Genomic DNA, 25,269 nt, shown 5'->3' with positions numbered 1-25,269 from the left:
ATTTTTCAAGTGTTTGTATTCTTTGGTGTATAATAACCTTTCCTAATAATGAATCCCTATGAGGATTCATTGCACACCTTCATTTCTTCTATTCATTTTGACTAGTTCATTTCTTCTGTTCATGTTGGCAGTTGACAGTTGGTACTGTCCAAAGACAGTCAAAATGAATAGAAAAAATGAAGGTGTGTAATGAATCCTCATAGGGATTCATTGAGGGAAATTTATTACACACCAAAGAATCAAAAATAGTGACCACACATTTTGCTCCAAAACTCCACTTCTACAAGGGCTAGAGCGTAGCTTATTTTATAAAATGAAAGCTGGGAATCTGAGGGAATTAATAGGAGGGATCCGAACCTTGAATCAATTCAAATCGAATCAGGCCTGATTTGATTTGTACCCGAATCTAGCCAATGGACCACAGGGGTGATTTGTTTTGTCTCCAAATCACTCGAATCAGCTAGATTCGGGTATAAATCGATATGTATCTGAATCAGTTTGCACATCCCTAAATCCTTCACAGCCATAGATGCTTCCATAATTACTGCCTTATTTTGGAGGCTATAATGATGTTCAGTAGTACTCAGACTTTTGTGATAGATGGAAAACTTCAGAATGTGTTTCTTTAAAAATAGCCACTGGAAAGCCTATTTTAAATTATGCAACAAGTACCAGCAGATTTGAATGTACCAAATTCACTTCTGAACTATAGTTGATGATAGGATAAGCCTAATTGGCAATAGCTCATTATAGAAACTGGTAATTGATGACCTCCAAACCAGATATTGTTACCTGGTAACTGAATGGATAGGTGCAGCTTCCATGGTTACAGTGAGTTTTTATCTGCTTGAACCAGGATGTTGCTTGATTCATTCAGTTTTCAGGGAAATTTCTACCAGCTGGCAGTTTCTCCGTGGGAGGAAAAGTATATTGTAGGAGAGTTCTATTTTTCCACAGGCTAATAAATGCTAATAGGAGTTACACAGGTAGAATGCGAACATACTGAAGTACTCTTAGAATTCATAGTTCTGAGAACAAATGAAATACCAAATGTCATGGAATACCTTCAGTGTGATAATTACAGTAGAGATGTTTGTGTGAATTGGTTGTTGTGTAGAATAATGTGGTTTCTGTTTAACCTATTTTGGAGGTTCACAGATTGTTTCAATTAACCCTGGCAAGCTGGCCAGAAATCAGTAGTGGAATACTAAAAATTGTGTCCATAGAAAAGCCAAAACCATCAGTGGAACCAGGGTGTGATTCAAACCACACCTGGTGAATAGTGGTAGAAATGATTTGAATAGGTTCACTGTGGGCATCTCTGGTCTTAATAGTTGCTATGATTAAATTGGTCATTTTGAAAGGATGATCAGCTACAGCTCACACAGGCCAGTCCAATATATAATGGCTGTCACATTTTAAAATTATTATTTATTTATTTTGATTTATATACCACCCTTCCTAAAGTGGCTCAGGGCTGTTTACATTTAAATCAAAAGCACATAACAAAACAATTCAAATTAAAAAACACATTTAAACCAGATTAAAATTAAAACTAGATATTAAAAGCCAGGATAAAAGCCCGGAAAAGCCTGGGTCTTTCAGGCTCTCATAAAGGCCTCCAAGGAAGATAATCCCTTCATGTCCGCAGGGAGCACATCCCACAGCCCAGTGGCAAAAACTGAGAAGGCCCAATCCCAGGTCACCACCAAATGAACCAGTGGCATCCAAAGACAGTCGCTTCGTAATGTTATCAATGGGATCTTTCAGAGATAGGCGCTCTCTCAGGTAACCCGCACCTAAGCCATTCAGGGCTTTAAAGGTAATAACCAGCACTTTGCCCAGAAACACATCAGCAACGAGTGCAACTGTTTAAGAACAGGCATAATGTGGTCTCTATGGGATACCCAAAGACCAATCTGGCTGCCACATTTTGGACTAACTGAAATTTCTGAAGTATGTACAAAGGCAGCCCTACATAGAGTACATTGCAGTAGTTCAACCTGGAAGTTACCAGCTGGTGTACCACTGTTTTGAGGTCATTCTCCTCAAGGAATGGGTGGAGTTGTCAAATCAGTCGCAGCTGGTAAAAAGCGTTCCTGGCCACAGCCTCAACCTGAGGCACCAGGGTGAGATGAGGGTCCAAGAGCACTTCCAAACTATGAACGTGTTCTTTCTGGGGGAGTGTAACCTCGTTCAGAACAGGAATTTCTATCCTGTCTTGCAGATGATGACCCCCAACAATGAGCACTTACATCTTGCTTGGATTCAGCTGAAGTTTATTATCCCTCATCCAGCCCATTACTGCCTGTCGGCAGGCATTTAAGGAGCCAACACCACTTCCTGATATTGATGACGAGGAGAAATAGATTTAGGTATCATCAACTTATCAATATAACACCCAGCACCAAATCCCCTGATGACCTCACCCAGTGGTTTCATGCAGATGTTAAAAAAAACATTGGTGACAGAATGGAGCTCTGAGGGACTTCATATTGTAGCTCCCATTTAGAAGAGCAACTGTGACCGAGCACCACCATCTGAAATCTACCCAAGACATAGGAATGGAACAGTGCCTCCTACTCCCAAATCCCTCATGCTTTCCAGAAGGATACCATGGGCGATGGTATTGAAAGCCGCTGAGAGATCCAAAAGAACCAACACACTCCCTCTGTCAGTTCTCTGGCGAAGGTCATCAGGCCAAACAAGCCCATCTCAACCCATAGCCCACCCTAAAGCCAGCCTGAAATGGGTCTAGATAATCTTTTTACTCCAAGACCATTTGGAGCTGGTCAGCCACCACCCTCTCAATCATCTTTACCCAACCATGGGAGGTTTGAGACTGGCTTATAATTATCCATCAACAGGGAATCCAGAGTGGGCTTCTTAAGAAGAGATCTAACCACTGCCTCCTTCAAATCAGTGGCATCCTGCCTTCCCTCATTAAGGTATTAATGATATCAACTAGGCCAGCTCAATCAACAACCTCCCTGCAAGATGGAATCAGCCATGTTGGGCAAGCATCCAAACAACAGATGGTAAGCTGTACCACTCCAAGCAGCTTGTCCACATCCTCGGGAGTTGCAAACTGAAACTGATCCAATCTAATCTCACAAGAGGGATTGCTAGACACCTTGCTAAGTGTTCCTGCAGAAATATTGGAGTCCAGATCAGTCCGATTGTGAGATATTTTATCTGCAAAGAACTCATTGAATGTGTCACTGTGAGGCATTGTTTCCAGAAACAGTTTTGAAACAGAAGGTTCTTGAATTAAACCTCTAACAACCTAGAACTGCTCCACTGGACGAGAACTTGCAGATGCAATACACACAGAATAAAATCACTTCCTTGTTGCATGTATTACCACAGCAATAGGCTTTCAAATGGGCTCTATGCTGTGTTTTATCGAATTCAAGATAAGTCCTCCTCCATTTGCGCTCCAGTCATTTACCTTGGCACTTCAGCTCCTGTAGCTCCTGCTGTATACCATGGAGTTGATGTTGAAGAGGGTCAGAGAGGACACTTAGGAGCAATCATATCTACTGCCCTGGTAAGTTCCCTGTTGTAGATATCCACCAGGGTGTCTGAATCACCAGCAGAATCAGACAGAATCACCAGCAGAACCAACTCCAAAACCCTCCAATGCCTTTTGGAATCCTACTGGATCCAACAGCCTTCTTGGGTGGACCATTCTAATAGGTCCACCACCCCTGCAGGGGTCAGATGTGACTGTGGGAACACCCCCCGATCCAATCAAAACCAAATCCACCAAGTGACCAGCAACATGCTTAGGTCCTAGGACTAATTAGGATAGACTCATAGTTGTCATGGCTGCTATGAACTCCTGAGCAGCACCAGACAAACCAGTTCTAAAGTTGACGTTGAAATCACCCAGCACCAAAAGTCTGGGCAACTCCAACACCAGCTCAGTGATCAGTTCAGTTAGGGAGTCTGTTAGGCAGCAGGGTGGATGGTTTTGGACACCAACAGAATCCTCAGTCAATCTTGAGTCCTCAACCTAAGGTACACACACTCAATATAAGTCAGTCCTCTCACAGGGATCCTGTTAGGGGAGATATTATTCTTATGGACCACAGCCACTCCACCCCTCTGTCCACTTCCCCTAACCTGCTCAGCAACAGACTACCCTGGGGGAAGACGTTGGGCCCACAAAGGACCACTTGCCTCCCCCAATCAGGTCTCTGTTATACAAGCCAGGTTGGCGCATTCATCCACAATCCAATTGTGGATGATTTTGATCTTATTTTGAACTGACCTGGCATTACAAAGGATCATGGTTAGGTTCAGTGAGGAGTTGGAACTACTCCCCAAGGCCCGAGAGCTGACAGGGCTGCTGGGAGGGAAAACAGTAAACAAATTACTGGACCCCTGTAATAGTATGCTGGCCTGCCAACGCCCAATCCTCTATTCCCCACCACAACTGAGATAGCTGCCCCAATCTCATCGAATGCATGCCCTGCTCCATCCTTAACAAGAGAGCCCAGACAACTCCCTATGGGCAGCCTGGCACAAACCTCTAAAACAAAAGAACAAAAAAAGAAGAAGTAAAACTGAAGAACCTTGAGCATAACCTCCCCTCAACCCTTAGTCCCACACTGAAGACCTGGCACCAAAGGCTGGCCCCTTTTGGCATCTGGCTTCAGCGTCTGTCTGCAAGCAGCCCATGGCTGTGCCAGTGGCTTGCCCAAGTCCTTTCAAGCTAAACTCCCCAGACCCTACCTCTTACGTGGACTCTGGAGTCTGGCTGATGAAACTGGTCCCCACATAGCTGCGGCTTACCAGAGCAATCAGGACCATGGCTCATGCTGGTAGAAGGAATTCCAGCAGCCATTCTTCTCTGCTGGTCAAGGCTGAAGGGAGGAGGCAGGGCCAGTTCAGCAAATCTCCTGCCTCAGGCCAGGGAGATTCAGATGGATGAAGAGTCGCCGACCTCTAGTCCTGCAGTCTTCCTCACTGCCTCTGGCTTGCCTCATCCTTTTAAGCCAAACTCCCCAGACCCCACCTCTCATGTGGACTCGTGAGCAAGTCATTGTGTTGACTTGCACGTGTGAATCCAGATTTAACACTTTTTAAAAAACTTTGTGTTACTTCAAACAAATTTTCTTTTAAAATGAAATTGGTTTGTTCAGCATCCCCCTTTACCTACCATCCATTAAATGTTGAATAACCAATTCACTTCATTGCATTGCATTTTTAACTTATATACCTTTATTTTTTGCATTGCTGTACTCCCAAGTGTCTACTGCTGTAGACCAAGTGCTTTGCCTTCATGTGTGAACTGGCTAGTTGACTGAGCGCTGCAGAACTCAGGTTTCTGTAAACCTCACTCCTGCCTCTCACAAGAATCCCATCAAGAAGGAGCACAGGGGTGGATCAGTCATTGAGCGACTGTGTGTAGCATACAGGCTGTCCAGTAGGGCCTGCCTGCCTCCCTCACCCCTTCTGTGGCCCCTGGTTGGCTGTGGACCTGTTGCCACTGGTTTGCCTCCTTTTACTAGCTGCAATGTGTTCTAATGACATTGTCTGACACCACATGGTGATATTATTAGACCATGACAGATAGGGAGGCGTTGAGTCTGCAGCTGAGTAGGGGCTAGGCAGGCAGGTAAGTGGGTGGATAGAGGCTAGCAGCCGTGGTGGTGGCAGGAGCTATCAAAAACGTAGCTGTGGGTCATGCCAATGACACTATGCTAGTGAAGGTAATGACTATGAAAGTGGGTCCTATTCCTTCTCCCTTCCGTTGCTGCCAAAACGAAGAAGAAAAGTGTGGTGTTCCTCCTTGCAGGATTTGGTGAAGGACAGTAATTTGCCTTATAAATTATTCCAAATATTTTATTTTTCTTTGAACATTCAAAGAATTCAAGTTAGATTTTTATTTATTTATTTATTTATTTATTTATTTATATTCCTTATTCGTTCGTTCGTTCATTCATTTATTTATTTATTTATTTATTTATTTATTTATTTATTCATTTATTTTTAGATTTATATACCGCCCTTCCAAAATGGCTCAGGGCGGTTTTATATTCCATGCTTCTTCCAAGGAGCCCAGAGTGGTGTGCATAGTTAAGTTTCTCCTCACAGCAAACCTGTGAAGTAGGTTAGGATGAGAGAGAAGTTTTCATCCTGATGCAGATTGTCCAAGACAAATGAATTCTTCTCAAAATGGAGATATTTTGCATTGCTAGTGCTTATCATAGTTATAACATGGAAAGGATTAATACACTTGTCCTCTTACAAATCAGATAGAAACATTTTTTTTAAATTGGGGTTGGGGGTTGAAATGGACATAAATCCTTCATTTTTTAATAATTTTAGCTTGAGTTCATTCCTGTGAACAAAAAGCATAACATGAGAAGTGCTTTTTAATCACCCTCAAATGCATTCATCTTTGACCAGAAGAAACAAGAGCCAACAAATGATGCTATGACAAAAGACTGGAAGATGTAGTAAGTGCTGGAAAAACAGCTTAGAGTACACTTTTGAAATCCCCAGCTACACAGCTCTGACACATCTGTCTTCTCAAATGGACCATTCCTTGCCTTGTTGCCATGGAAATATTAGGCTAAAAATATCATAAGATGTGTAGTTGAGATAAAAGATAAAGGAAATGTGTGCATATTGATTCTGAAGTCTGATGAATATGCAGTGATTAATAGAACTGGCCTTGTTTTTTACGGTGTGGATTTAAGTGGAAATATTCAAACTTCTGCAAATTGTATTGTTTGAGAGAACATAATGTTGGATTTAGTGAGCATTTATTTATTTGATTGATTGATTGATTTGATTGATTGATTGATTTCTATATTGCCCTTCCAAAAATGGCTCAGGGCGGTTTACACAGAGAAATAACAAATAAATAAATAAGATGGATCCCTGTCACCAAAGGGCTCACAATCTAAAAAGAAACATAAGAAACATAAGACCAGCAACAGTCACTGGAGGTACTGTGCTGGGGGTGGAAAGGGCCAGTTACTTTCCCCCTGCGAAATAAGAGCTTAGCTTCAGATATGGCATATACAAGTGCAACCTGACCCTTGGCCAAAACATCAATGCTTGACAAAACTGTCAAGTGATCTAATAAATAAAAGGCAACCTTTTTCTAGTACTAATACACGGGTAAAAAATTATGCCTTGAGCCAGATTGTCTGATTGCATATGCTCTAAGTAGATTTCAATTATCCCATTTCCTCTTGCCCAAGGCCTGAAAAGTAGTAGAATATTGCACTCTGTTCATTTGGCTACATTCTCCAATCAATAGTGTGCAAAAATGTAAACTTCACCAGTAGCTCTGCATGATTCAAAGCAAAGAACAATCCAGGAAACAAAGGAACCTATTGGAAAGAACAGTGTATAAATCTAAAAAACAAATAATTAAATGTATATGAAGAAATTTCTTTTTTAAAATAAATTACTCAGTGATTGTTTAGGGACATATAATATGTTTGCTCCAGTGTGGAGATAAACACAGGTTTTCCACAGACACAGTGCTGGCTCAAGGGATTGTGGTGCCCTTGATCAAAATAGTCCTCCGCACCCTTTAAAAGCACAAGCGCACCACCAAGCCTAGCCCCTGCTTCTGACATCAGACTGCTTCTGACACCAGAGACAGGGAGGGAAAACAGCCCCCTGGCCAGTGATTCCACAAACCACTGACTAAGAAGGGCTGATGGGCCCCATCCCTGGTATTGGCTCCACTCCCTGTGTCTGACATCAGATGCAGGAGTGGGGCTTCAAGGGGGCCCTGTGCATCTTACATCAGACGCAGGGGGTGAGACCACTGCCTGGGAGAGGCAGTGTCCGTTTGGACTCTCTCCCATCCCTCCCCAGTCAGCATTTAATTAAAATGCTGGCTGGGGAAACCCAGCTGGCAAACCCGCCAGCTGGGTACAGAATAGGGCAATTGGGCACCTTGGCTGTGGGTGGCTCTTTTCAGCGGCACCCATTAATCCCTGCACCCATGGCCAGGGCCATTTTGGCCAACCTCTTAAGCTGGCCCTGCACAAACATATTTTGCAGTGCTGAAAAATGCTTCTCCTTTTCAGCATTTGTCAATTGTGCTCATTTACCTTCCATATTTGTACCATGTCGCTAAATCTGGTTGCACAGTCACATAATTTTACGTATTTTATGACTCTGTTTACTGATTGCTGGTGGCATCGTAATGGTGATATCATCATAGTGATACCATCCCATTCAGTACATGATTCCTGATTGGATGGGATATCACCTGCGACTAATGCAGGAAGACAAAACAGCCAAGGGAAAATTGTACCAAAGAGTGAGCAGTCTGCGGAAACAGTGGAGCTAAACAGCATTGGAAAAAGCTGAATATTCACATAGTCTCTGTTTTTTAAAAACCATTTTGTGGGCAACATTCTACTCCACTGACATCTCTGTTGTTGTTGTTGTTGTTGTTGTTGTTGTTTTCTTTTCAACCCACAAAATCAAAACTGGTGAAAATGCCGTGCTGCACTAATGAAATTGTTTGGTGCCAATTTGCTTTGTGATAGTTCCTTAGCATTAAATACCCTGAAGAAGAATCTCTCTCCCCCACTTTCCAATTGCAGCATAAGGTATTTTGTGAACGATCAAATGTATTGCATTTTAATTTTTGGAATGTGGTCTTCTAAGCTGCATTATGACTGCAACATATAGTGTAGGCATAGTGTTCAACAGTACTGAGGTAGGAACTGATTAGAACTCCAAGTGGACATTATCATCTTCATACTCTCCCTCAGACCTGAATACATTTTAGCTCTGAAATATATCAAGAAAATTATGAGCAATCATGTGAGGAATGAATACAAGGAAGCAGTAATTTAATCACGTAGCAGTGATCGGTGTCCACTATAATTAAAGAATTTGAAGCAGTAATCTGCCCATAGTGTATTATCACAAAGTTGAATACAGTGCTGATTTAATTTATTGGGCTTCTATATAGACCAGCTATCAAGTTAAAATGCAGCACCTTTTCTTTCCATTTTATTCCTTGTTTCTTTGTACACGCATGTAAGCTACTTCCTGATAGTTTCCCTGTTGCAACTCTATTACATCCAAATGGGTGAAAACGCAGTTCTGAGCCGAGAGTGACCTGCAGTTTGCCTTGCCAAGCTCCAGTTTGAACCTTCAGTTTGCAGTAAGGTTCACCGCTGAGACCTGAGGTTTGGTTGCTGAAGCATCACGTCAATCCCACATGATGCCATAACTGTGGTTTTGTTCCTATTTTGAATACACAATCATAGAGACAGTGGTGCAGACACACCCGCGATTGTGGCCACTCCATGGCTGCAGCGCTTCTCGCTGGCCATCTCTCCAGACACCAGCACTGCCCATCCTGTCACCAGCTATGGAGTTGCCCGGCAACAGGGAAACTGCCATGTCCCATCCCAAGCTTGTCAGCCTCTCAAGCGGCACACTCACACGGGGATATACCCTCTTTCTACTCTGTACCTTGCTCTCCCCACCTGGCAAGCAGGAGGGAAAGGGGACGGAAAGACAGGATGAGCACCAAGTGCTTTGCTCCGTGAGAATGAAGCGACAATGATGTATGGTTACAAACACTCCAGGTGTCAATATAAGCAGGGCACCCCATCACAGCACTGGGAGGGGAACAAATGGCTGTGGGTGGACCCAGGGTTGGGTTTAGCCAGGGATTCTCGAGCAGCCAAGTTCTGTTTGTTTTTTCTTCACAGAAAAGTTGGGGAAGGGGGCCCCATCCCATTTCCTTGGGGGTTTGCAATCCCTAGGCTTATTCATGTGCAGGGTTGGGCAGTAGGATCAACATTATTATCTCTGAGAAGGTAGATAATGATATTCTCTGTGATAAAGATGGGTGCTGACCCAGGGTGTACCGCACTTGCTCAAGAGATTGCCAGGCTATGGAGATACCCCCTCACAACTCATAAGAAGAGCCGTCTGCAGGAAGAGGGTAGGGGTGTCAGCTACGAACTCTAATTATGTGTGATGATAAAATAACCCCTTCTCTGATGGACAGCTCTCTCACAAGAGTGTCAGGCCATGGGGACACCCCCTCACAACTCTTGAGAAGAACTGTCAGTGAGGAGAGAGTTGCCAAGCAAAATCGCTGGCATACAGCACAATGCCGGATTAAACCCAGGATTTTTGAATGGGTTTAAAGATCCATCCATGCACCCGGTGTTTCCCCCTGTCTGTGCATGCAGCCAATGTCCAACACATGACATCTTTGAGTGTGTGCAAGGCTTTGGGTGTGTGCAAAGGGGGTTGCAGTGCTTCTGTTCAACCTTTTACAGAACCCCTCCCCCGATCCTTTGCCGTCCCCTGCTAACTTGGCAAAGAGGCACTTTTTAAGGTGGTGATTCTCTTTATTTAGCAGGGGGAGAGTAAATGGCCCTATCCACCCCCAGCATAGTACCTCCAGTGACTGTGCTGGTGTCTATCTTATGTTTATTTTTAGATTGTGAGCCCTTTAGAGACAGAGATCCATCTTATATATTTATTATTTCTTTGTGTAAACCACTTTGGAAACTTTTGTTGAAAAGTTTCAACAAAAGTTATTTGTTGAAAACAAATATTTGTTGTTGCTGTTGTTGTTGTCCCTCCTATACATATTCCTTCCTAGAAAATCTTAATGGTCCTTTCCCTTTCATGAGTAATAGAGAAATAGTATCCCCCCCCCCGTGATTTCATGCTTGTGCAAGACTATTTTGGTGCAGAGCTCTTTAGAGGGTGATGGGGCCATCGCTGTCAGAAGAAGTGCTGGCATGGCATGGCATCTCCAAAAATGCACGATCACACTTGGCATGCCCCCTTCCAGATTGTTGCCAATTGCGATTGCTCCACTGATGTGATGTTTTGCCCACAGTTTGGCCATGGAGCTTGCTGGAATCAGCCTTGGCGGCCGAGGAGCAGGGAGGGGCTCTCTTCTCCTGGAACCGGAATTTGACGGAACCGGAGGTTGGACAAATGTCTGCGGTGAGATTTACAGTTTAAAATTGAAACTGCGGGTTCGCCAACCTCCGGTTTCGTGTTACTTCTGAATTCGGCCATTGTCTATCAAACCTCCCTTGATGGGCCATAGGAAAACACTGAATATTAAGTACATGGTATATGTTTCCAAATGGAGAAGGTTTTAGCTTTTCTGTGCACTAAAGATTTGAGAGAGTTTGATAATCTAGGCTGGGGATCTGGCTTAATCTTGGCATTGTTGCTTTTTATATCCAAGATAATAAATCTAGGCTTCTAGTGAAAGTTAAGCTTCTAAAGCCAAGCTGACCTTTGAGCAAAAGAACAGCAGAGAGGATTATAAAGTGCAAGTAGAATTGTGAGAGAAAGAAAAAGGAGATTAATCTTGATGAGCAGAGCTAAAGGAATGGGAGAATGACAAGAAGAGTAAAAACATGGTCCTGTGACACAGTTCTGGGAAATGTGGGGAAGTATTTTAGATAAATTTCATCCACTATAATGACTTTGTCTTTTGTGTATTTCTGGCAAAAAAAGAGAATAGAATGAGCAAAAAGGAGAATATAAATATTTATGCAGATCAAGAATGATGTCATACACGCATACAGTTATAGATCACTGTCCAAAGTGGTTTTCAGAGTAACTAAAGCAAAATAATACAGAAGCCTGCCCTGAGGAAATTGCAGATTGCATTTTGACAATTTGGGAGACAGCTGAGGGAACAATGCAAGGAATGAGAAATGTGATGGTTTGAACAACTGTGCATGTAGTTACATATACATAGGCTTCATTTCAGATCTGTTAGCTATGGTCATCCTGCAGTTTGCTGCAGGAACTATCTACAGTATATAAAGAATTCACACTTCATTAGCAATAGTTCATTGTTTTATTTAGTTAGTTTACTGCTTAGAAGATCAAACCAAAGCATCCTAAGGAAAAGATCAAAAGAAAAGATCAAACCAAAGCATCCTAAGGGGCAGCAAGAAGTCCTCCACCTACAAATGGACAATTTTCCTTATTTTCTATTTTACTTTATTTTGTAATACCAAATGTGTTACATTGTGTAAGATGACCTGATGTGGCTGCAAATGGAAACTTATTCACTCTGCCCTGGAGACTTTAGGAATTGTCATTCTAGTATGATAACTGATATGCACACAAGTACTTTTGGACATTGCATCATCTCGAGGGAGATGAATGGATTTGCCAACGCATCTTCTATCAGCACTAATTGAAAGGAGACAGCGACCTTGGTTACCTGAGCTAGTGAATGCTTTCAGAGAAAAGAAAAAACGATAGCCTTGAAGTTGTACAAGAAATGAAGTTGTACAAGAAATGAAGTAATTTTCTGACATCCAGATTAACCTCCTATGGACATTCCACATTTTTCCGTTCTGTGAGGGGAGGCAGTTTTTGAAGATCTCCCTTTCCCTCTGCACTGTCATAAAACTATATCCCTGAGGGTCCCCCAACTCTCAGGAATATAGTTTTGGGAGGTATAAGTGGAAGAGGACATTTCCAAACATCATCATATCTCCCTCATGCAACAGAAAAACCTCGTGTGTCCATAGAACTTTAGTTTGGGATCAACCAGGAACTCTAGAGATTGAACCAGGAACTCAGGGTCTGAGACTAGAACTTTGCCTGGCAAGGCACCATGGAGTGTGGTGCCTAAGGGAATAAAGGAGTGCAGCATCGGGCTCTATGAGTAGCGGGCCGTTGGAAGCCTCTGGATTGGTTAGGCCTGGTATACATACTCAGCATCTGTTTGCTGCACTTCATGCTCCAGTTTCCAGTTAAAACACTAACTCTAGGGACCTGGATCTGGAGAAGATGCTGCCCACATGTAGACTTGGGTTTGGCCACCTCTGGTTGAGTCCTGATAATAGTAGCCAACACTTACTTGAGACTTATAGATAAGACACTCAAGTTTAAAATTAGTGATGACACAAACATGGGTAGTTCCTTGTATTCAAAAAGGGAATAGGAATGTGTGTTGTTTTTAAAGTAATGTAGCTACTTAACTTAAAGTTAAGGTTAAGCAAGTAACTTAACCCTTGCTTAATTTAGTGGGATGCAGAATGCACCCATTATTAGTGGGATTTAGAAGTTAAACCCATGCTGTTTCTAAGAGTAGATGGTCTGCTTATGTAAAATTTCATGTAGGCTTAGTTTTTCTGCCATTTGAAACTTCTGTTTTTAGTTTTGTCTGGATTCTCTGGATAACCCCTGCTAACTGGGCAAAGAGGCACGTTTTACCATGGTGATTCTCTTTATTTAGCAGGGGGAGAGTAACTGGCCCTATCCACCCCCAGCACAGTACTTCCAGTGACTGTTGCTGGTGTGTGTCTTATGTTTCTTTTTAGAATGTGAGCCCTTTGGGGACAGGGAGCCATCTTATTTATTTGTTGTTTCTCTTTGTAAACCGCCCTGAGCTATTTTTGGAAGGGCGGTATAGAAATCGAAATAATAATAATAATAATAATAATAATAATAATAATAATAATACTGATTTTAACAGAACTTAGGACAGTAGTTTAAAGCTTTTCTTAGTAGTCTGACCTCTCATTTTAATTGACATTCTCTTCAAGTGTGTGCATATTATTGGCTGTGTCTTGTTACATTTCATTAGCACTTCATAGTGCTTTTGCAGCCCTATGCCAGGATCCAAAGAACTAGTTCTGCATGCCTAAGGCGCCTTTGAATATATGTTTCTGAAGTGTGACATGAGAATTTGCTGTTCAAAGCAAAATAGCAAAAAACCACTACAGGGCACGTGTAAGGTGTTGGGCTCGCCTAAGGTGGCGCTTTGGAACTAGGCCTTTATGCTGTTCATTCCCACAGTGCTACTGTGAGATGGATTATAGTAATAAGCTGCCTCACAGGGGCCAGGATCCTGAGAGCTACTTTAGGCACACCCAAAGGCTTGTCTGTGCCTAAGGGGACTGTTTTCTTAGAACAGCAGGCTCCTCTTGTATAACTTGAAATGCTTTTGAAACTCCTCTGTTTCAAATGCAATTTGCCATGTGGAGTTGGTGGGTTGCTGCTTGAGCAATATGCTTCTGGTGCCTTCTTGGACAAGGAATAACATCTTTGAGGGGCCTTGCACATCTGCCCTGCACACTTTTAGACTGTCCTGGCTATATTATATTAACTTATCTTCACAAAATCTACCAAGGTATATTTGTGCAAGGTCTTTGCTATTAATTGGATGAAAATTTATATTTGAGTAGTGTTTGCTTTTTAAGTCAAACAAATCTTTGTTCATAAAAAAAGGAAACTGCAGAGGTGAATTAATACAACTTGATTAGTAAATACACTTTTGGGCGCAGAGACAACTTTAGCAAGGCTAAGTGTACACACAATTAGGACATCACACGTGGGCTGGGCTGGCTCCTACAGCCTATGTCAAATGTCAGCCTGACTCTGTAGGGATATGTCTTTTGGGACCACACACACACATATGTGTTCCTCTTGATACAAACAAAAACAAACTTTGAACAAGATCCAGCCAGAGTTAAAAATGAGCGACAACTCATTTGAGTCCCCATTAATTTAAGTCAGAGAGTTAGGTATGTGTTTAAATATCTCTTGTTGCCGTTAGTTGTTTAGAGCTCTTCCCCTATCCCCAAGCAATTCTCATGTTATTGGGGAAAGGGTATGGGGCCCTTAATGACTGGGGACCATAAGCCCCATTCCCTGACTTCCTCCCAATTTTTGTCAAATTTGCTCCCTTGTAGCCTTCTGAAGTCTAAAGGGGGGGGGGCTGACAAAAAAAAATGTACAAGAGCCAGGCCCCCCTCAGCCCTGTTATTCTAACAGTGCTCCTAAATGTTCTTTGAAGTCACCACTGAAGTCTTCTCTAGAGTATGCCCAGGGGCCAAGAAATGTTGGCTTAATTCACCAGCCAGGCAAAAATGTTACTCATTAGATGGCTCCTTGAGGTACGTTGGGACACTACTCATAGGATTCTACCCACCCACCCATCAGGCATGATTTTTCACTCATCATGGATGAGTAGACAATTGGATTTCCTGAGGCCTTAGTATGCCCCACACTTTTGCAAACCATTTTAACTCCCTCCCCAGCTTGCCACACACTTTGCCCCTTTTTAATAAATATGCCATTCATTTGTGGTCACAGCTCTGTTAGCCTCTTTAATGGATGACAGACTTCATGGATGGTCCCATCCAGTAGCGGCCGGTGAGGGCACTGCTGCAGGGTGGGCGGGGGGGAGAGACACCTTTAAGTGTAAATTAGTAGGTGCTGCTCCGGGCAGTGGTGTGCCGCCCAGCACACCCTGTGGCAGGGGATCAGCTCCCCCACTCACCTGTGCGGAGGCCAGGTGAGTGGCACAGGCACAGCCAACTCCCCACCGCAGGAGGTACTAAGTGGCACGCTGCTGCTTGGAGCAGCTTTCAAGTGCAGCGGTACTGGAGGTAAGCACCTACTAATTTATGCTTAAAGGTGTCTCTCCCCCCACCCCACCCTGCAGTGGTGCCCTCACTGGCTATTGGTCCCATCTGAGAAATACTCCATGTGCTTCTGTCTTGAAGACCTGAAAAGCAAGCAAAATGACTCCAATAGACTTTCTATAACTTTCGTTGCTTTTCCCCTTAACCTTTATTTTTTGACCCGAGCTAACACTTTGTTAGGTTATAATTACAACAGCCCAATATATTGAAATTCATGAAATTCACTGGGTGTCTCTGGGCCAGTCATGTATCTCTCAGCCTAACCTACCTCACAGGGTTGTTGTGAGGATAAAAAATAAGCATGTACACCACTCTGAGCTCCTCAAAAGAAGAGCAGGATATAAATGTGATAGATAGATAGATAGATAGATAGATAGATAGATAGATAGATAGATAGATAGATAATATATGGCTGTTCCATATGTTCCAAAATATGATAGACAGCAGCTCTGTAGAGGATTCAGGTGCTTTTCTCCCCATAGTTTGCATTCCTCCTTCCTTTCCCCATCAAAATCCTTGGCCCCTTCACAAGACACCTACAATAACACTGTGAAGTTAAACTCTGATTGGAGAGGAGGAGGAGAAGACTGAAATGATGTCTGGAATTCGTTTTTTAACCTTAGTAAGGTTAAACTTTCTGCCTTCAGGTAACCTTTTTCATATTAGGAATCCCCTGAGGATCTGCAGTAGAACCCCTGCATGTGCAGAGGATTCTGGGGCAGGGGTGCAGATGCGTTCAAAGAATGTGAGCCGCCTAATCATGAGAAGCCGCCAAGGGCCCCTCATTTGCTGCACCTCAGCTCCCCTCTATTGCCATGTGGGGGCTAACACTAACCCCTCCCCACTGCCTCCTGCCTTGCCACCATCTCCTGCTGCAACCTCCACCACTGCCTCCTTCCCCCTCTCCTCGCATTGCTCCTGCCACTGCCATTACCTGGCTGTCTCTTGAGATGGCAAACAGGGATAGGATTTTCCTCTTTTGTGTGAGCATCCCATCCCCTTGCTTACCGCTCTAAGAGCTGCCTGGGAAGTGATGGCATGCATGCATGCATGTACCCTAATGTTGGTATCAGGGCTCATGTGTGCCTAGTATCATTACCTGGCCGGCTCTTAGAGCGATGAGAAAGAGAGCTGGTCAAGTAATGGTGGAGGCAGTGACAGTGAGAGAGGTGAGAGAAGGCAGCAAGAGAGGGCACTCCCACATAGGAATGGTGAGGGGCAATGGGGGCGGAACACAGGCTGCCATGGGACTTGCTATGCCACTGTTCTGGGACATAATTGACGGCACACATTCAGTTCATGTTGGGCTTCTCAGTCACTGTCAATCATCTGACAATGCATTTTGAAAGCCACCCAACACCCCTCTGAAGCTACAGATTCTGGCAGAAGATCAGTAATGGAGAGCTAGCTTTCTTAAGGGAAGCTGGTCTTCCATTATTGAACTTCTCCTTGATGAAGCCCTTATTAGCTTCCAAGGAATTCCTTGCAACACATTTTGAAAAACACCGCTGTAGTATTTTAACAGTCTGTGCTGTTACTGGCAGATTACATTTTATGCATTAAATTCTTAGTTTCCTCACCAATATATAGCAGTACATAACCTGTCAAAGGCAGTATCAGGTAATTAAAAAGGCTAGGATTTTTGTCTTCAGGACCACTTGTTGCAGCATAGGCAACTAATGGGATTTATCTGAGTACAGCTTGTGAAGAGGGTATTTAAAAATAGTACTTTAGTCCTTTTTTTCTTATGTTACTCTTCAGGCAGGGGGAGTTTAAGAAAAACTCAAATCTGAGTAATTTAGAGAGCCAGTCTAATCTCTGTTGTGTGTCATCTCTGTTGTGTGTTGCAGTTATTTTGATGATATCAGCTTTTTGTGATGCCTGGTAAGTGAGTAAAAGGGTTGGCTGCTGAGCTGTTAAAATTCCTGTAGAGAAAATTAGAAAATGAGAATTCAGTCTGAATGCATGGTTCAGCATATTTCATAGCATGATCACCCAACTTGATTACTTTCTGGAACAAATTTAACAGCTTTTGCTCTCATACTACAGGATACTTCTGCATCTTTGCTGCCCCTGTCTGAATACAGTTTCAATAGAGATGAGCCTACAACTTACATTTTTAAAAAGCTATTTTTTCATGAGTGTTGAAAAGTGGCCTCTATTTGGTGATTTCTCAGTATCCTTTTGCAAACATGATTTGACTTGTTTTGATGCTGTTATTAGTGCCATATTTTCCCCTTGTCTTCGCTTCCTTTGCCTCCTTTGCCCACATTAGCATTTATTCCCACTGATGGAATTTTGTTCATGACATCATGCCTCAGTTTCTGATGTGATGATGTTTGTGATGGTTAATCTGATTCAATAGTGGTTGGCAAATGAGTCCCAAAACTGTGAGGGCAAAGAAGAAGAAAGAAAATTGTGTTGAGAAGCAGTAGGAGCTCTGAGAACAAAAGGACCCCGAACAGTAATGTGAATGCCTTAGCAAGATGCATATTTCTGGGGCAATCTGTTTGGCTAAGTCAGCTGTGTTACTTTCAAAGCAAACATCAAAATTAGAGGATGTTCAGGAGAGCCCTGTTTCAGTTATCAAGAACCAGTAATTTTGAGGCAGGACCATTCTACTCTGAAAACACCTTTCTAAATTCTAATCTATGAATATTTATTGCATTTGAGTCAATTGATATCTGGCACAAGTTCTTCTTCCTCACCCACAGCCCTACAATCAACACACGTTACTTCATCAACAGTTGTATGAGTCCATCCTTTCTTTCTCCCCTCACTACCAGGGTTTTGATCCCTATTTAGTTGTGGTGGACGATAACCCAGGGAAGTCTGAGCATGCTTCAGTACAAGTATCAGAGGTAGGGGCTTCCAGAGGGAGTTTGTCACACTTGAGGCCCATTCATTTCAGTGCAATTTAAACATTATTAACTTCCTCTGGATTGGGGCCTGAGAGTTAAATCTCACTCATAAATGGCAAGGAGAAATTGGACTGGGGCCTGAAAGTTAAATCTTGCTCATACTGTATATGGCAAGTAGAAATACTATAACCTGAGATGGATTTTTCTGCAATATGATTGGTTTTACTCAACTGTTAAAGACCAATAGCTACTTGTTAATCCAAGATCTTTTTTTTTTAAGCTGAAACAAAGATCTGCTTCAAATACTACCATGGAGTGAGTGGGGCACTGCGAGCAACGACCCCCAGTGTGACTGTGAAGAACAATGCAGCTCCTGTAAGTTACCGCTTGCTTCTTTTCGCTACTTGTCCAGTGACTTTGTGCTGCCTTTTGCTACAGCTTTTGGTTCTACAATATTTAGAACCTTAATCTTGAAAAGCCTGGTTTGCGGGATGACCTTTGTCAGTCAGTTACCTCTGTCAGTCATTGCATAGCATCTCTCATGGAACTGCATATTTCATGATTCCATGTAAGCATAGAACAAAACACAGATTTTCTCAGAAGCCAGTGGCTTTTTAAAATGGTTCTCACCCTTACAGCTGCAAAGGTATGCTTGAAAGTGGGCAGCTAATGTATGATGACATTTCAGAATCAGAGAGATAACTGGATAGGTTTTCTAATGATCAGGATGCAGAGGTTGGATCCCTCCATATCTTCTTGCTCCTGCTGCTGGTTAGCAGAATATATTATGTAAAAGAAGAAAAACATGGAAATTTGTGTAGTGTGCGCACATTCTATAGGTCTTTGCTTGCAACATAACTTGAGTTACTTTGGTGCAGAATTATTTTTATTTTTCACTCAGAGTACCACAACTCTGCTTCTTGTGATAAAAAGCTGTTTTATGGAGAAGAGAATAATTATGCTGTGTTTAAAGCACAGACTTGCCAGTCAGAATTACCTGGATTGTAGAGTGGCCCAATGTGAATTAATTAAAACATTGTGGGGCATACAATCAATAGGTCCCATGTTAAATTTAAATATCTCACATTAGATTCCAGCAGTTACATTTTACAGGGATATCAAATGAGATGACCTGTTAATTTAAAAAGGCAATAAAATCTATTCACCTCTGAGTTTACATGTGTGAAAATGTCTGTAATTTGTATTTGATGCATGCAGAATAGAACAACATTAATCAAGCAAATGGTGTTGCTATGCTGAGCTGCAGAGCAAGGGATCAAAGAAAATTTCTTCCCTAAACCCACAGAAACTTACCTTTACACTGAGCACAGTACATTGATTTCCTTTCCCTCCACTTACTTCTGTCGCAGAGTAAGCCTAAGGCCCATCATCCTGCTTTTAGCCCGGGCTATGGAGCTGCATTCCTGGCTGTAGTCAGGTAGGAGAGGAAAAGGATGAGAAAAAGGATGCTCCTTTTCAGAGGTGGGTTTGTGGGTCTTTGGTTTTCCTAGTCAATGGGCTAAATGGCATTTGCCACAGGACAGTTTTAGCTCCGGAGCTGCCAGTTGCTGATCATATTTCTAAAGCTATACTGCCACAGTTTCTGTCTGTCTTGGATCCTGATGTTATGGAATACAATTAGCATTGCAGTCAGCTAAGATTACAATTATAATGAGACCAATCATTGAAACAGAACAAGTGAACTGAACCTTGTTTAGCATTGCTAACTCATTGTAGAAGGTAGTGGCTGACATCCTGACTGATGAAGTGAGGCTGCAATGGAAGGTTGTGTCCTCACAGCTGGAGGCTTCCTCACTACTTCAGTATATGTGTAGAGGAGCTATTTTTGCTGATCCTCTCTGCCTCTGGAAGCCCTCAGTGCCTTCCAAAAATATTTTATTTATTATTTATTTATTGAATTTATATACTGCCTAGTATAAAAATCTCTAGGCGGTTTACAAAATTAAAACATACAATATAACGCATTTAAAATTCATAAAAAGATAAAAATTATAGATAAAAACATGTTAAAACACATTGAAATTTTAAAATACAATCTCAGTTGAAAGCCTGGGAAAACAGGTGTGTCTTCAGGGTCCTCCTAAAAGCAAACAGAGAAGGAGATGCTTTTATTTCAGCACAGAGTGCATTCCAAAGCCCTGGAGCAGCCACAGAAAAGGGAAAAATATATCCCTGATATCCCGCAAGGACGTATTTTCAGAAGGCACAGAGCACTTGCGGAAGTAGGGATGATGAACAAAAATCTGTTCCTGCCTACAAGATCTCGTGGTGGGGAAGCTTCCAACTGTTATTAAGAGCAGCCTCCCACTGTGTCCTGCTTTCCTAGTCAGGATATCGGCCAATGTCATTTCTTGAATCACTTGCTACAACTTGACAAGAAACTGATCTTTTGCTTAGGACTTTCTGTGCTTCCCAAACTATTTACATTCCAATGTGTTGTATTACAACATAGGAGACAGATGAGTCATTATGCCTCTGTCTGTTTCTTTGGCACCCTCTCCTAGTTCATACATTCAGCCACACAAATAGTGTGGTGAATAATGGTGAGGTGGGCCACTATTGTCTGCCACAGAAATAGCTTTGTGTGCCTGATCATACAGGGTTTTGTGATCTTCTGTTATTTTGAGCGAAAAGAACTACACGAACCAGGGCTCTGTTCAATTGGATGCCCATACTCAGTTAACCCTGCTGTCAGTTATGAAACAATCTGTTTCCTCCCTCTCTTTTAAAAAAAGTACATCTAAAATTTCAGTTGAATCAGGACCCTTGAACTTTTAGAAATCATAAGTTTTTACTGATGAATGCACACCTTTGCTAGGTTCAACCAACCAGATTTAACATTGTTTTATGCCAGCTTGAAGACCTAGGGTTTGATTTCATTGTGGCTGCGATTGAGAGCTAATGCATTTGGTTAAGAGGGTGGCACCAGGGTGGCAAACAATACAAGGGGGGGGGGAACTGAGATAATTGTTGTTGTCCCTAATAGCATGGAGAAGATCATTACCAAGGCCATTTGTTTGTTAATGGTTTTGATGCACACATGATATCTCTCAGCCACTCTTCCATTCAGATCATGTCTCTTGTTATGACCATATAATAGAGGCACTAATAGCCTGTACATAATAACACTGTAATCTAACAAATTATACAAAGATCTGCAACTGCGAAGTACATTCGTAACCTTCCATGCTTCAGTGGCTCCTTCTGATCTCATTACATACATTAGACAACAAATCTCATTTCAGTGGCGCCGGTCAATTGCACAAGTACCACAAATCTCAGTAAGGCTTTTTTAAAAAAGTAGTCAAAGCATGGTTAACAGCTGAATAAATGACAAGCATATGGGAGAGAAAAATATATGATTATCTAAACATTTTTAAAGGACCCAAAGCCACATGAGGTGATTTTGGGGCTAAAGTGGGAATGGAAGACGCATGCTGACTCTTCTCACCCCCACATTTCCTGCTAGAACTAGAAGCCCCATTGTCTCAGTAGGAGTTCTCTTTCCAGTAATTTCTTAAGTCAAGAGAGCTAGCAACAAACTTGTCCCCACCGCCACCCAGGGCAACTTTACTGTACTTTCTGTTGTTTTATTACTTGATGACTTAGTTACATAAAAAAGGGGTGGGGGCAGTTAATGGAAGCAGGATGATACTGATACATTGGATGAAAACCACCTACAAAAATCCACAGATTTTTCTCTTATTATATTTGAATTTTTTTAATAAATGCAAAAAATCCACAGATAGTTAAAATGAACCATCCTCTAACATCCATTTTCAAAGGATTTTTTTAAAGCTCAATATATCTGTAGGTTTGTAGTTGAAAAAATCTGATTCATTTTTTATCCACAGTCCACACACCCCCCGCCTCTTTGTGCTTCTTGATGGATGCAGCCCTCCATTACAACTTTAATTATGAACCAACTTGAGGGTGTAGTAGATTGAAAGTCAGTATATGAATGTAGAAATAAGTAATAACATTCAGTGTCTACAGAGTCACAGTGATTTAGGAGTGGAAGGAACCTATAACTGTCTATAGTCACATGCATGATTGTAGGAACATAGGAAACTGCCATGTGAGTCAGACCATTGGTCTATCTAGCTCAGTATTGTCTTCACAGACTGGCAGTGGCTTCTCCAAGGTTGCAGGCAGGAATCTCTCTCAGCCCTACCTTGGAGATGCCAGGGATGGAACTTGAAACCTTTTGCTCTTCCCAGAACGGCTGCATCCCCTGAGGGGAATATCTTACAGTGCTCACACCATTTCCCATTCATATGCAACCAGGGCAGACCTTGCTTAGCTAAGGGGACAAGTTATGCTTGCTACCACAAGACCAGCTCTCCTCCCAATTGTAACATGTGCAAAAGTAGCCATCAGTTCTTTTGATATTGTTGTATATGAAGTTGGAATTTTTTTTAATTACCTGGAGAAAGTGCAACAATAATAATATTGTAAAATGCTTTTAAACATATACCTGTATGCCTGTGCTTTGTATTTATGTTGTAGTTGCATATCTCTTTGCACATCCTTACTCAGAAGTTATATGCATAAGTAAGGAAAATGGAAGGTCATTCACACAACCATAAGGGGGTGGGCTGCCTTCTCCCCAGATGTCCAGAGCTCTATCAGGTCTCTGCTGCCCACACACCAACATGAGCATCACTGCAGCATACAAGCATTGATTCGGGGGGGGGGGAGCCGGGGCCACCAGGTATTGCACAATACACCCTACAAGCAGTGCAGTGCATTGGGGAAGTTCCATGCTGTCTGGCTGCTCTTTCTCCCGGGCTCAATGATAAAAGATGGCTACCGGCAGCCCAGGAGCAGCTGCCAGCATCGTGGAACTCCAGACAACTGGTAAGTGAGATAGGAGGTGTGCGCTTGTCCTCCTCCTTCACTCTAAGTCTGCATTTAAAATCAGGGTTACCCAGGGGAGGAGTGGCGGGATCAGGCGCAAACCTGGGGCTTCACATGATCAGCCCTACCTGGGTAGGACAGGACTAGCTCAGGTAGGGCTGGACATCAGAATGGGCTCAAATACTTCTGCCTGGATTTCACCTAGGTTCACGCTTGATGTTATCACAAGATTTACTGAATCTGAGCAGTCCGTCTGTTTTCTTTATTAAAAACCCAGCTTTGCTTATCCTCTATAATAAAAGCCTTGATGTCCGTCCGTGGACACCCAGGCGTGTGTCCGTGCCTCCCTTGGCCGTTCTGGGCATGCGCGGAGCGCATGCCCAGAACACGCCGAGGGAGACACGACCGCCGGCACCGGCCGCCATGTTGGGTGTCTTGCAGGCGGCGGGCGGCGAGCGGAGGAGGAAAAGTTCAGGCGAGCGGAGGAGACGGTGGGGGAAGCCGGGCGAGGTGGTGGCGGGCCCGGCTGGAGCCACGGACTCGCCCGGAGGAGGCTGTGGGCCCGGCGGGGGGAGGCCAGGGAAGATGCCGGTGGGGCAGCAGGGCTGGCCGCAAGGGCGGGGGAGAGGGTCACGGGAAGCGGCGAGGGGAAGCTGGCCGGGGAAGCGATGCCGGCTGAGGAAGCGATGGCGGTGCCGGGGAAGCGGCGGGAAAGCAGTGCAGGGAAGCGGCGCCGGGGAAGCGATGCCAAACGGGGGTTAACAAGCACACACAGCCATGGGAAACACATTGCAAAAACAACGGCCCCTGCCGACGCCCGCCCCCTCCAAACCAGCAGTAGCCACGGTCCACCCCCACCCCCGCTCAGCCGCCCAAAAGCTAACATAGCCAAAACACACACACACACACACACATTCAGCCCGACCTTCGAGCGAGACCTCTTCGGCCCACCGGGGCCTTGGCCGGCTGGCTGTTAGTAGTCAGGTAGGTGAGCCAGGCCGGTCTCCGCACCGCTGCCTCTCGTCGCGCGCCTGCCTCCCGCTCCCCCGTCCCTGCCCGCCGCTGCCTCTGCCTTCCAACCCACGGCTGCTGAGGGGGGCGGGTCCGGCCCTTGCGGCAGTGGCGGCAGCTGGGTCCTGTTTCGGGCTGGCCTGTGCACCGCCGGGAGCTCCGCACTGTGTCTGGCCTCAATTCCCTGTTGCTAGAGGGGAGCCTGTCCCTTTTCAGTGTTGCTTCATGCATTTTCTCCAGTTTGGTATGCTTTCCCTGACAACAATTAAAAACATGTTTCCTGATGGGCAATCACATGGAATAAAAGCAAGCAACAAGAATTGCTCCCCCAGGAGATGAAGAACGAAAGGACCAGGTAGATGACATACACAGAGAGGGGAACATTACACTTTCCAATTGCAGCCTTCTCCTTTCTGCTAAGGAAATGAAGTTGGCAGAGTAAAAACACCAGCAAACATCCATGTCCTGTTTTCTGCCCAGAGAGAGAGGGGAAGGAGTGAGTGAGGGAGACAGGACAATAGAAAGATGGAAAGAAGGAAGGAAAGGAAAGAGAGAGAAGGGAAGGAAAAGGACAAAAGAAACAAGGAGGGAGGGAGGGAAAGTAGGAAAGAGAGAAGTGAGGAAGGAAAGAAGAAGAAAGAAAAAGGAGAAAGGAATGAGGGAGAGGGACCAAAAAAAAAAAGGGAGGGAGGAGCAGCCAGCCCCAAAGAGCGAGCCCATTAAAGAAAAAAAAAGGAAAAGAGAAAGAAAACAGAAAGATGGGGGTGAAAAAAGGTGGAATACAGGAAAGAGACGGAGAGGGAGAGAGAAGAAAGGAAGGAAAGAAAACAGAGAAAGAGGGAGAGAAAAGGAAGGAGTGAAAGAGAGAGAGAGAAAAAGAAAAATGGAACGGAGGGCGAAAGAATAAAGGAAACAACAACAAACGGTACTAGCGCCCGTTATTTTAACGGGCTTAAAAATACTAGTATTCTATAAAGTCCAGAAGATTTCATTGTTTTTCCAGAATACACTGTTTTTACGCTATAGCTAAGGGGCCACTGGAAGAGAAACTAATAGCATGATTAGAAGTGCAGTAG

At 43.4% G+C, this 25,269-nt stretch overlaps 1 protein-coding gene across 7 annotated transcripts in view; it reads left to right on the top strand.

The window, feature by feature from the left end:
* The window catches only part of HECW1 (HECT, C2 and WW domain containing E3 ubiquitin protein ligase 1), a 332,618-nt gene that overhangs the window by 149,705 nt on the left and 157,644 nt on the right, over nt 1–25,269 (top strand). For all 7 annotated transcript variants that reach the window (XM_053261886.1, XM_053261892.1, XM_053261891.1 and 4 more), the window contains one exon: nt 18,582–18,676. In XM_053261886.1, coding sequence (XP_053117861.1) covers nt 18,582–18,676 — 95 coding nt within the window. The remainder of the gene's footprint in view (nt 1–18,581; nt 18,677–25,269) is intronic.

This window comes from Hemicordylus capensis, chromosome 6, assembly GCF_027244095.1.
Source record: "Hemicordylus capensis ecotype Gifberg chromosome 6, rHemCap1.1.pri, whole genome shotgun sequence".
Lineage (NCBI taxonomy): Eukaryota > Metazoa > Chordata > Lepidosauria > Squamata > Cordylidae > Hemicordylus > Hemicordylus capensis.
The sequence above is the reverse complement of the archived record's forward strand: the minus strand, read 5'-3'. Positions and strand labels throughout refer to the sequence as shown.